This window comes from Trichophyton verrucosum (genome assembly GCF_000151505.1).
Source record: "Trichophyton verrucosum HKI 0517 chromosome Unknown contig00351_1.f1.exp, whole genome shotgun sequence".
NCBI classification, from domain to species: Eukaryota; Fungi; Ascomycota; class Eurotiomycetes; order Onygenales; family Arthrodermataceae; genus Trichophyton; species Trichophyton verrucosum.
In genome coordinates this window covers 1-12,462 of record NW_003315411.1, presented here as the reverse complement: position 1 = coordinate 12,462, position 12,462 = coordinate 1, and the positions used below count along the sequence as shown (strand labels likewise).

The following is a 12,462-nucleotide window of genomic DNA, read 5'->3' as shown; positions in this document are numbered from 1 at the left end:
ACACCCTGCTACCTTACAATTATTTTGTCTGAAAACGTTTCCCTACCCATTCCCTCACCAACGTCAATATCTCTCTATATTGGATATGTACTAATTGGTGAGACAGATCTTAGAATTACTAGCTATATTATACCACCCGCTAATATACCTGCGTGACATAGAATTAACGCTTGTGATAAGCCGACCAGCTATGAAAAACTGAGAAAGGAGTTTGCAAATGATGTACGTCAGCTGCTGCTCCCATCCAAGTTTAACCCATTTTGCTCCTCTATATATTCTTAGTTTTTAATCTATTATATTTTTCTATACCCCCCGTAGACCAATATCAATATACTTCCCAATGGGCACCTCGTTTCCCGAATAAGCGACTACATTATCTACAGCGTAGAGGCGAAGTTCATTGCATCTGTTGTTGAAGAATATGGACCGTGTATGTCCTCTCCCAAAATAAGAGTTACCTCCTTTTTCAGGAAATATCTGACCAGTATTTGAATTAAAGCGACGAAGGTTGGAGCGATTGTAGGAGGCCAGACCTCCTGCAAGGCCCCTGAGCTTGAAGCCTTTGAGAAGTATCTCCCCAGTGACGTCGAGATATTATCGTGCCACTCACTCCACGGACCAAATGTCAACCCCAAGGGTCAACCGTTGGTAAATCTGACTCAACTCCGGTGGTCCTGCCGGGTGCCTAGCTAATGCATAATCGCTAGGTCTTGATTCAACATAGAGCATCAAACGAAAGCTTGAAGTTCGTTGAAGAGATCTTCAGGTCCTTCCAATCCACATACGTCTATCTCAGTGGAGAAATGCATGATCGGATTACCGCAGATACCCAAGCAGTCACGCACGCTGCGTTTCTAAGCATGGGAACAGCATGGCATGCAAACAGCCAATTCCCATGGGAAGTTCCCCGTTATGTTGGAGGGATCGAGAACGTTAAAATCAACATCACACTGAGAATATATGCAAACAAATGGCATGTGTATGCTGGTCTTGCCATTCTCAACCCTGCTGCCAAAAAGCAGATCAGACAGTATGCGGAATCAGTAACGGAGCTGTATAAGCTGATGTTGGGTGGACATCGGGAAGAGTTGACAAAGAGAATCAAGACTGCTAGAGCTGCTGTGTTTAAGAGCAATTCAGCAAGGCAAGATCTATTGCTCCAAGACAACGTCCTTGATAGATTTTCTCTATCAAAAGGAGGCACAGAGAGGATGCCGAATAATCACCTAAGCCTACTTGCCATCGTCGATTGCTGGTGGAAACTAGGGATAGTCCCTTATGACCATATGATTTGCTCAACTCCTGTTAGTCTGATCCCTTGGCTCTCTTTTGATATAATTTTACTGAAGTTGAGAACAACAGCTCTTCCGTCTCTGGCTAGGAGTTACAGAGTACTTGTTTCAGAACGAAGAACTTCTGGACGAAGTGATTGACACCGCTATAGAGGACAACACATTCCGCTCTGATGACCTTGAATTTACCTTTGCAGCTCGAGTCAGTTAATACAGTCCTCCCTCTTGGCCCGCTGTAACTTTGTAGCCTTGAAAGGGCAATAGATAGCTAACGAGACTTTTTCCCACAGGCATGGTCAGAATGCGTATCCTTTGGAGACTTTGAGTCGTACCGTGACAGGTTTGAGAAGATACAGTCTTACTTTGCTCCAAGATTCCCTGAAGCGGTCCGCGTTGGTAATGAGATGATGAAAACCATCTTGGAAAAGACGTCAAAGCCATCTTGAGCCGCGACTGTGTTTGAAGACAAAGATAACGGGATCCACAGATGGGGAATGGCGCAGTGATGTGCAAACGCAGCTTTTTCCTACCGACTCCTTGGCCATGGCTGAATGATGCGCAGCTATAGCCAAGCGCCGTGGCAATTCTCTTCTCCAGCCCAGGTATAGAAGGTTCGCTGGGCACGGGGAATCCATGTCTCAATCTTCGTGTGCTGTCAGAAATGTCTGGCCACCTCGACTCTCGTCGCTTGGCCTAACGTTTCTTTTCCCGCAAGGCATAGCATCATAGAATCCTAGAAGTGCAATCTGCTCTTGACATAGCCCTCTTTGGTTTGGCGCTTGCGGAGTTCTTTTCCATTGTGTTTGACATCTCTTTTTGCAGATAGTAATAACAACTGGGTATGGGCCAATTTGGATATCGCCTTGGGTTACCCGACTCCTCACCGGTAGCAAACTCCAAGAATGATTCCTCACCATCGCCCGAACTGTCGGCTGACACTGCATGCAGCATTTGAATAGATCTCGTTATTGACACATACACCATACATCTCTGCAATTTAGCCTGGCCTGTAGGGTGGTATTCTCGTCAGCATGACAAATCCGGGTGCAAACTTGGCTTTGACATGCTACATGCATCTTCTCTGCGATCAATTTTTCCCCCTTGCTTGCTTTGAACGCTTGTTGAAGCCTAGTATTCTTGGTATGACTGTTGGCAGCGCATAGTTCAATGCCATAGTCCAAGAAAGGATCAGCGGGCACTCCGTCAGCGAATATCGAGGAGGCTGTGTTACCAGCTGGCGGATCCCGGGGGAACAGCGCAAGTCCCCAGCTGCTTATTTCTGCTTCTTCCTCTGCTTTTGCGTTTCTTTTTTGTCTTCTTGATGCTGCCACCAGTCGGCATGCTGAACTAACTATTTATTATTAGTCGAGCCCAGAACGACATGCATGGTTACCAATGAAGTGGCCTGTCCTTGTATCACTCAGGTTGATTCCTCATAGCCCCGAACTTTGCGACTCGGAGCTCAACACCCAAATGGAGCAAAGAGGAAGAGGAGGATGAAGGAGCATGCGAAGGCGTTACTCCAGGTTTCGGTCATGACCAAGATGTTCGGTCTTTGACTGCGCGGCTCGCTCAAAAGACGGACGAACGCTGGGCGTTTTGCGAAACTTCATTCCTGTCTGCATGTCGGTCGAGAGCGAACCGTGGACAAGAATCGATCAAAAGTCACCTCCAGGTCACCATTAATTAACCAGGTTGGCTGGCCAAGGGGACTATCACACTAGACTGACGACTGCGGGCGGTTAGAACGACCCCCTGGATCCCTGAAGAACGCCTTCGGGACTTCAAATGCAAACGGCTCGTGTTTCATTGCAAGGGGCGAACCGAATCTCTGATCCCGCGCATCCACACACACTCAGCTCCAAGGCCAGCAGTCAGCAAATCAGACGTGCTCACCTTCAATCTCAAGGACTGGTTATTTACTTGTTAACGAAGCTACTGAATAATATTGGCTTATGTATCTGAGCCGCCGACTCTTTCCATGTTCCCTGTTGGAGAAAAAGAAGCGCCGCGATTGATATTCAAGAAACCCATGCAAAGAACACACGCGTCTCATGCAATCTGCTACGAGAAAGGGATCTGCTAACCGAACCCGTCAGGAGCACTCAGTTGATACGGAGGGTACGAAGATCACAGAAGAATATAAGTGCGCAAATGTTTGAACACACAAGAGGCCTATCATGCCTCCTCGCTATAGAGAGAGGCGGATCATGTACGTTCGCTAGCAAGCACCAACTTCGGGACGCAGTCTTTTCGGGAACACGGTTTCTCGAGTTAGCCCTTGGGTAGCGCAGGGGTTTCTTGACCAAGCCGTCGTATCTTCTCCAGTCTGACCAAACGACGGGTGGTCATTGGTTTGAGCGTCTCGTTGGCCGGTTTGACGGACTGTGGGGAGAGACGGGTCGATGGAGCACGCTACAACGACAAGATACATGATAAGACGATCTAAAGCTGATCAAACAACCAGCAAGCCACGCATTGATGAGGGATGTACTTAAGTATACCAGGTGTACTCTGGCCGTCCCGAAAGCCATGAAGGGCCGCAAGAGTCGCAGCTCTCAGAGAGATGAGGCTGCGCCCTGGGACTTGCGTATACTTCGCTAGTTACGGAGTAGTTACATGGCTGTCCTTCGGCCGTCCAGTCGATCCAGGCTGGCAGTGCAACGATGGCAGCCAGTCTCTTGGGATGGGATGACGGACGCCCCTGACTCGGCCCACGACAGTCGGCAGGCTGACTCCCTTGAGAAGCCGCTGCAGTAATTGGATGTGACCGACGGATGTACAGGCGCCTTCAAGGGTGTCACTGAGTTTCCCTTGCTTTTTTGCAGAACTTAACCCTGTTAGCTTGTGTATAGACCTTCTTTATCCGAGCTGAGGGCTAAGTTTGTCGTGGGCCGGTCCCCTGTTACGAGTTTCAAGGTCGGAGAGTATTAGCTAGACCATTAGTTGGCAAATATAAGAACTATATATATATCTCGGGATGGTCCTGTCTCCTGGCTAGGGCTTCTACAAGCAGCTGCTGATGCGCTGATATTTTCAAGCTTGGTTTGAAAAAGAGACGACCATATATAACTACCGCGATGAAGTTCCAGTCCCTTCTTGCAGGGGCAGCCTGCCTGCTGCCAGCCGGTAAGTCCAGCGAGGCTGGTGCATTACATGTACTGCATAAGTCACCAGTGACCTATTTACTGACGCTGTGGACAGTGTCCCTGGTGGACGCCGCAAAGACTGCCCAATTCAGACCCCCGAACGGAGGAGACGTTAGATTCCGGGTGAATATACCCACATCCACGGCCGCGACGAAGAAAGGACCGATCTACTTCCAGATCCGAGCACCGAGCAGCGTAGAATGGGTTGGACTAGGCCAGGGCAGCGAGATGGCCGGCTCAAACATCTTCATGATGTACTCGGCGGCCACTCCCAGCAACGTCACGCTCTCTGCCCGAGCAGGACTGGGAGAGTTCATGCCGGAACATAACTCCCGGACACAGGTCACCCTTCTCAATGGCAGTGGTATCACCGAGGGACGTATGGTGGCCAATGTTCGCTGCGACAACTGTTTGAAGTGGGAAGGGGGAAGCATGGATCCAACAGACGCAGCTAGTTCGTGGATCTGGGCCGTCAAACTGGGTGCATCTATCAAGTCGAATGATGTTGCAAAGAGTCTGATGATACATGACAACATGGGAGCGTTCAAATTGGACTTGACCCAGGCCGTGGGAGATGACAAGGACGGCAACCCGTTTGGCTCTGATAACGCGAATACCCCTGACTCTGGCTCGGCCGGTACAGTGGTGTCTGATGGAGGACGCATTGCGAGACGGTCTGCCCATGGACTGATCATGTCGATTCTCTTCCTGCTCATGTTCCCGTCTTTTGCTCTAACTCTGCATCTTGTTCCCAGCAAGAACACCGTTACCCACATCCACGCTCCTCTCCAGATAGTCTCGCTCATTGCTGCGGTTGTTGAGTTCTCCCTTGGAATCAGCTTGGCCAGAGACCTGAACAAGATCAACTCCACCCACGCCGTCATTGGCATCATCATCATGACCTGGGTCATTCTCCTGCAGCCGGCGCTAGGACTGCTTCAGCACCTTCATTTCAAGAAGACTGGCACTCGCGCTGTTCACGGCATACTGCACGCCTGGCTGGGACGATGCGTGTTTATCCTTGCTGTCATCAACGGTGGACTAGGATTGAAGCTCAGTGGAATCGGAAACCCTGGTGTTCCTCGAGCCGGTGTCATTGCATACTGCATCATAGCAGCTATAATGGCGGCTGTTTACATCTCAGTCGTCCTGTTTATGTCCAAGAAGCCCAAGCCCGCAGCCAACACCATCGGAACCAATCAGCAGGTGAAGGGGAGTGCAGTCGAGCTTGTCGATAGGTACTGAAAGAGCTGAACAGTGACCATATTTGGTTGATGACAGTTTTCACCCCCGGAGTTGGGAGGTCCCTTTTTATGCATGCCGTGGCTATAGGAGCGAGAAAGGCTGAAGTCACACAGACAGCGAGAATGCGGGCCGTGATAAGTTGAAGGCGACGTCTTCACAGCTCCCGGCCTCACACTTCACTTAGTCAGAGCTGTCTGAGTTGAGGACGAGTATATATGGGTATACATGTGCATATGTAATGCCTTATGGATGGAAGATTGTCCCGAAAACAGAAGCAGGATTGAAGTCTCAATTACCATTTGATACCCCCTCCCTTTGCCCCTATTTAGGGATTCAGGCCGAGTTTCTTTCACACTTGAATTTTTTTGGCTGGAAGCTAGATAGCTTTACTAGTTATCTGTCTGCTGTCTATGAGCTCATATTCCCGGCTCAATGGCAGCATTCAGACCTGAGCAACGATGTAACTCTAGTAGTTATCAATCCAATTAATGAGCCTCTTGGTTAACTATCACAGAATGTTATCCTCCCTTTCGTGCCTTCTTCCGCAGAGCCCCATCAGCGGGTCAACTGTTCACTGGTTGCATTATAAGTTGCCTCTCCAGTAACTATTTAAGCCCGAGCAGGGAACCTCTGCCCCGTTCGTCTCCTGGAGAAGGGGCTGGAATATTGGGCAGAAACCCTGCCGTTATCATCGCAGCGAGTTTTGGCTGTCGGCCCAGGGGAAGCGAAACGGCGGCCATGACGTCAACATCGAGCAACCGAAGCGTTGACCAAGAGTGACTAGTGTAGTTAGTGATTAGGAATATATTTCTCGAGTTGGTTACCGTGGATTGGGATGGTCTTGTTTGCGCCAGGAACCAAGGGTCCTGACTCCTGACTGTGGTTCAGCAGCGGGATGTAAAGGATAAAAACGAAGTGCCCTGAGATGCATAACAACTAACTATATAAACACTGTAACCTAGTTGTCAGTCAGAAGGCGTCTCTTAAGCAGCTAACCATCAATGTTATCAGCAAGGGGCCGTCTTGTCCCTGCAGACAGGCCATCTATCAAACGACTGACTGGAGCCGCCACTCGCCAGCTGTTACAAAACGGCACCTGCAGAAGGGCCTCCACCTGGTTATTGCCATCTAACGAAACAGTTAATCTGTTACGTGTTAGTTGCTATACACCACTGTAGGTTTTAGGACCGTGTGGATAGCTAAGGGGGGCCGCCGTGTAGCAGGACGGATGGTAGGCTCATCGGCTGGCTGCTCTCTCGCAGAACGCCCGTACATTAGTTATAGATAACCACGGAGTACTTGCTAACTATCCAGCAGTGTATATAAAGCCACTGATCTGTCTGCTCGTGCATCTAAACATCGCGGATAAGCTTCTTCATCTCGTATCAGGGGCATCCCTAGTCCTTCTCCAGCTAAACTTCTCCGTACCTAGCTAGCCAACTAACTAGTTAAATAACTAGTTAGTTAAATGCAGGGCGAGAGCTTTCCCCAGACTTGCTTGACCGGCATCAACTTCGTCTTCCCGCCCACCAGCACAGCAACCCAGCAAGTAAGTCTTCCACCCTGCATGCTGCCGGCAACAAAATGGCATATGACATCCCCATGCACCGGCCGGGATTCTCCAGCAGTTTAGTTCACGCAACGCCGGCCCCCTGGTGGCTTGTTGGCTGTTGGCGCCCGCCCTAGCGCCCACCGCAGAGGGAGAGCTCTTTGCCCTCGTGTTATCTTGCTCTCTCTCTCTCTCTCTCCCCATTCTCATCATTTTCCCCCTTGCAGATAAGACCGACTGACACCCCCCTCGTCAACAGGCAGCGAGAGAGAGACAGTGACCATGGCATCTTATGTGACAATTGAGAAGCAGTACTTCCAGACCTTGCTGAGACGGTATGTCCCCTGGTTCTTAATGTGTTTACTTGCGGGTGTTGGATATCCGACGTTACCAGATCCCACGTCTGCTGCTTTCTTTTTTATCCTGTTTGACTCCCCCAGGGTCGCACGGCTGACTCGTATCTCTTGTTCCCGCATGGTAGGGCCGATTGTGTGCGTATCACCCTGCTCTCTCGGTTAATTAAATGAAGCTTTGACTATAACTACCTCCCTGGCCTCTGAAACTGACAAGTTGACCCGACGTCACCTGCTGGCAGAATGCTTCGTCCTCCGGCTTCGATACGCCTGCTGATATTCACACGGTGACAATACTGAAATCTGATCATGATGATATGGTTCGTGGGCTCCTGGATGGATGTGACATGGATAGCTTGTTGCTGATGCCAAGTGGGACAATTCCATTATAGATCCGCAGATGTCGTGAATATGGTATGTCTAGTCCCACAGGCTAGGGTCAAAAGGCAGAGAAGGATACTCATGGATTCGTGGTATAGAGAATCTGAAACGGGCTCTTTTTCAAGGCGGCGTGGAGCAGTCGTCTATAGAAGTGAGCCAGACCATATGTCTTGGGAACTATACACGCTGACACCTCGGAATAGACACTCATCAAAGATCCTGCTGGCTCTCAGGGAGAGTCCATCACTGCCAATGGGGCCCACTACTACAGGGGAAACACTCAAGTAACCCAGCAGCCAACATCGCTAACAGGTTCACCTGAGCTGGCCTATAAGTACGCAGGACCACCAGCCTCTAGATCAGGCTCCGGGACTCATCAAACAACCTACAGTGAGAGACCAGCAAAGACTCATACTGAATCATCGACGAACCATTACTATCATAACGATGAGGACTCGCTCTCCAGTGATGACAGGTCGGAGATACCTATCCATGGAGAAACCCCCGGCATATCGCATGATTCTCCAAAACAATCGGTAAACGGAAGCGAGAATCGAACCGTGGCTATCAAAAATGTCCCTGACAGAGCTACTCACAGAGACATCACCGCAGCTGTACGAGGAGGTGCTCTGGTGGACGTCTTCCTCCGATCTAGGGACCACATGGCTAGTGTCTCTTTTGCAGATACCAAGGCGGCACAGGACTTTTATAACTATGCCAAACGATGCAATCTATGCATCCTCGATAGACCGGTAAGTTTTGACTCCTTGACCGACCGCTCAAGCTACATTATCTGACGGCTTCCAGGTTGATGTATCCTGGGCTGAGCGCCAGTACTCACTGTCATCATATCTTGCATCTCAAATGACCAACGGAGCCTCCCGCAACCTCATCATTCGCGGAGTGCATCCAAACGTCACCGAGGCCATGATCCGCGAGGACATGAAGCATATTCATAACCTCATCATCGTCAGCCTCTCATTCAACCACGGAAACGTCTATATTTCCACCAACTCCGTTCAAAAGGCCACTTTCGCCCATAACTGCATGATGTCTCGCATGCCATACCGTATCATGAGGATCGAATACTACCATGACGAATGTGCCGATCCTCTTCCCAGAATCAAAGAAGTTCACACCAGGGGCCCATCACGCCCAACAGCTAAACCATTGAACCCCATGGCCAATCGATTCCAGATGCTCCATCTCGACGACTCTGAAGAGGAATCAGATAACCAGGACGAAATGGAAAGCAATGGGCCTCTGGGAGATAAAATCAGCTGGCGAAACAACACCATTGCCGTCTAGCAGTCAGGACGAGGGTATCAAATATTTGCACGCTCCTTGCCCATTTTATCTCTATTTCATTCTCAGCCCACACAAAAGCTTGTAGCATTCATCCAACAATTCTCCATTTTATCTTTTCTTTGATACCCTGTATGTTTTCTTACTTTACCCCGGCATTTAGCATATCTGCTGTGATTTTCATGTCTGGCATTCTGCTTCATCAATATTTTCTTTTTTTTCTATCTATCTCGGCTCTCTGCCTCAGAACAAATTGCACAATGTACGGACTAGGCATATCTGCATACTTCTCTCCAGGCTCATCTTATCTTTCTCCTCGACGCTTAGTACTTTCCTCCATACTCAATCGTATCCCTTTAATAACATCTAATTTATGCGCGCGAAAACCCAATCACGTGACTCTCCCGCACTAAGATAAGCAGAAAAAAAGATAAAAAAAAAAGAAGCGAAAAAAAACCGAACAAAGTCGAACAAAACGCAGAAATTGAACGAGACGACGACGTCGGCCCGAAAGCAGACTCAGATACAGCTTGCTCATTAGCAGGGAGACATCTGTTCAACAGATAAATACAGTACTATCACCCCCAGTCTTGCTAAAACTGGGTTGCGGTCAAACTCAGCGCACACAAAACACGCACGCACACAACGGGAACCAACGAGCACACAATGGCGCAAGACAACCGCGGGCGCCTGCCACCGAATCTCCAGGATGAGTCTGACGTCGAAGAGGAGGCTCTCGTTAATGACTACCGGGAGCAGGTACATTTTGACGATGGCATGAGTGAACTGGACCGAACGACCTCCCTAGGCGCAACATCACAAACACAAGACTTGCAGGCCCAGCTAGCTGCTGCTGCCACCCCACTGGAATACCAGGCTACGTTGGAGACGAAGTTTGCAAGCTACGATAACTACTGTAGCTTGTTCCATTATATCCTGAACTCGGATGGCCCTGTCGATTTGGAAGTTCCATCGGTATGTAGTTGATTTACTTAGGATATGAACATTGAAGCTTTTGACAGTTTGGTCTGACATTGTATGGATAATATAGTACTTCTGGGCCTGGGACGTCATTGATGAATTCATCTACCAATTCGAATCCTTCTGCAGATACCGAAACCGAGTGGCTCGCACTGGATCAAACGAAGAGGAAGCACAGCTACTGCGCGAGAACCCAAACACATGGGGCTGCTACTCGGTCCTCAATGTACTCTACTCTCTCATTCAGCGATCCCAGATCAATGAGCAGCTTGCAGCTATAAAACGAAATGAGGACCCCATGGCCGTTGCCGGAGAGTATGGATCTCGTCCTCTGTACCGGATGTTGGGATACTTCTCCATTATCGGTCTCCTACGAGTGCACTGTCTGCTCGGAGACTTCAGTCTTGCCCTTAAGACACTGGATGATATCGAAATGAACAAGAAAGCCATGTTTGCCCGTGTCATGGCCGCCCACTTCACCACATATTACTATGTCGGTTTCTCCTACATGATGATGCGCCGCTATGCCGACGCCATTCGAATGTTCAGCCATATCCTCGTCTACGTCTCGCGGACGAAGAACTTCCAGAAGGGTCGTGATGGCTATGATGCCATCGCCAAGAAGAACGACCAGATGTACGCTCTCATTGCCATCTGCGTTGCCTTCCACCCCACTCGTCTCGACGACACCATCCACTCCGCCATCCGCGAGAAGTACGGAGACCAATTCAACCGTCTCCAGCGCGGCCGTCCCGATGCTCTCCCCATTTTCGAGGAGTTGTTCCGCTCTGCCTGCCCCAAGTTCATCAGCCCTACCCCTCCAGACTTTGACAACCCATCCCTTAACGTTGACCCCGTCGATCACCAAACCGCCATTTTCATGGATGAAGTCAAGAACACCTTGTTCAACCCTACCGTCAAGTCTTACTTGAAACTCTACACGACCATGGACTTGAAGAAACTTGCTGGTTTCCTGGAAGTTGATGCTGAGCAACTTCGCGCCTGGCTATTAATTAACAAGCAGCGAAGCAGACAAATCCGATGGGTAGATGGTGGGTTGTTAGAAGGAGAAGCTGTCAATGCGGGAGATCTTGACTATGCCATTGAGGGAAACCTGATTCACATTAGCGAGGTTAAGGCCGGACGAAGACTTGTTGACTGGTATCTACGCAACCTCGCTAGAACCTACTAAGTCGAACATCTACCCATTACTTTTTTTTTTTACTTCTCACTTTGCGTTGCTGGGTAGAATGGGGAAAGAACACCAGACGAGAGCATTATATCTATGCATTTACGCTTTAACGCCTGCTTTTATGTGTTCCGTGCCTAGGGGGTTGGGCTGGCTTGGAACGGAATTAATGTCTAGCTTAGACCAACGTCCTGTTTAGGCTGTTTTTACGACGAGAAAAAGAGAAAGGTTTTGCTGTGCCCTGTTTACTATATCTTTCTATGCTTCCTTGGACACGCAATGGACTGGCCAGTCTTGTAGGCGTTTCTCTATTTCTTTTTGATTCTGGAATTTTACTATTTTACTGATATATTAATTGCTGGATTCAGTACGCATGGAATTAAAAAAGAAAAAAAAGAATATCATCTGCAACAAACTGTGTCCTGTTTCTAGCTGGTATCATACTTGAGAAGAGATCATAGTACGCCAATAGGTGCTAAATATGTACAATCCAGAAATTGTGCGTAGGTCATGATACGGCACCGTCAATCGATTATATTACATGGACAAAGGTAGTAGGCATCCGTGGCGTCGACTTTATATATTTATTCTTTGATATCAAAACTCGTTCCACACCCGCAATTACTCGAGGCACGCGGGTTATCCACAATCTTAAACTGGCTGCCGATAAGTTCAGTGGTGTAATCGACCGTACTGCCTGATAGTAGCTCGAGAGAGGCCGAGTCCATGACGACCTTTGCTTGGCCAGCTGCCGCACCCGGTACAGCGTCTGGGGTATCTTCTTCAACTTCAAAAACGGTGTCTTCCTCTTCGCTGATCTTTGAGCTAGGTTCTAGACTCATCAGGTATTGGAATCCATGGCATCCTCCGCTGGTCACGGTGATGCGTAGGTGGTGGTATGGGTTTTCCTTTTGTGTAGCGGACGGAGAAGCAGCAGGATTGGTTATTTCTCGTAGACGCTGTATATTTGTTAGCAATCAATCCAATCAATCTCTAATGAACTAGACTGTTAAAACAG

General features: G+C 49.0%; 5 protein-coding genes across 5 annotated transcripts; 4 read left to right on the top strand and 1 right to left on the bottom strand.

Annotated features, from left to right (window-relative positions):
- Window positions 1-217: 217 nt before the first annotated feature.
- On the top strand, window positions 218-1,503 carry TRV_04459 (uncharacterized protein; the record flags this gene model as incomplete). The annotated part of the gene is made up of 5 exons (XM_003021339.1): window positions 218-222; window positions 384-484; window positions 524-648; window positions 708-1,304; window positions 1,363-1,503. 5 exons carry the CDS (start codon window positions 218-220, stop codon window positions 1,501-1,503), a joined length of 969 nt encoding a protein of 322 aa, XP_003021385.1.
- Window positions 1,504-4,372: 2,869 nt separating this feature from the next.
- Window positions 4,373-5,686, top strand: TRV_04458 (cellobiose dehydrogenase, putative; the record flags this gene model as incomplete). Its single annotated transcript, XM_003021338.1, has 1 exon — window positions 4,373-5,686. The coding sequence occupies one exon, from the start codon at window positions 4,373-4,375 to the stop codon at window positions 5,684-5,686; it is 1,314 nt and encodes a 437-aa protein (XP_003021384.1).
- A 2,313-nt stretch (window positions 5,687-7,999) lies between these two features.
- TRV_04457 (uncharacterized protein) lies at window positions 8,000-9,277 on the top strand (the record flags this gene model as incomplete). Its single annotated transcript, XM_003021337.1, has 3 exons — window positions 8,000-8,002; window positions 8,173-8,721; window positions 8,777-9,277. 3 exons carry the CDS (start codon window positions 8,000-8,002, stop codon window positions 9,275-9,277), a joined length of 1,053 nt encoding a protein of 350 aa, XP_003021383.1.
- A 663-nt stretch (window positions 9,278-9,940) lies between these two features.
- Window positions 9,941-11,447, top strand: TRV_04456 (uncharacterized protein; the record flags this gene model as incomplete). Its single annotated transcript, XM_003021336.1, has 2 exons — window positions 9,941-10,249; window positions 10,326-11,447. The coding sequence occupies 2 exons, from the start codon at window positions 9,941-9,943 to the stop codon at window positions 11,445-11,447; spliced, it is 1,431 nt and encodes a 476-aa protein (XP_003021382.1).
- A 581-nt stretch (window positions 11,448-12,028) lies between these two features.
- TRV_04455 (uncharacterized protein) lies at window positions 12,029-12,403 on the bottom strand (the record flags this gene model as incomplete). The annotated part of the gene is made up of 1 exon (XM_003021335.1): window positions 12,029-12,403. A coding segment is annotated over one exon (375 nt), but the record flags the coding sequence as incomplete, so codon positions are not given.
- Between the last annotated feature and the right edge of the window lie 59 nt (window positions 12,404-12,462).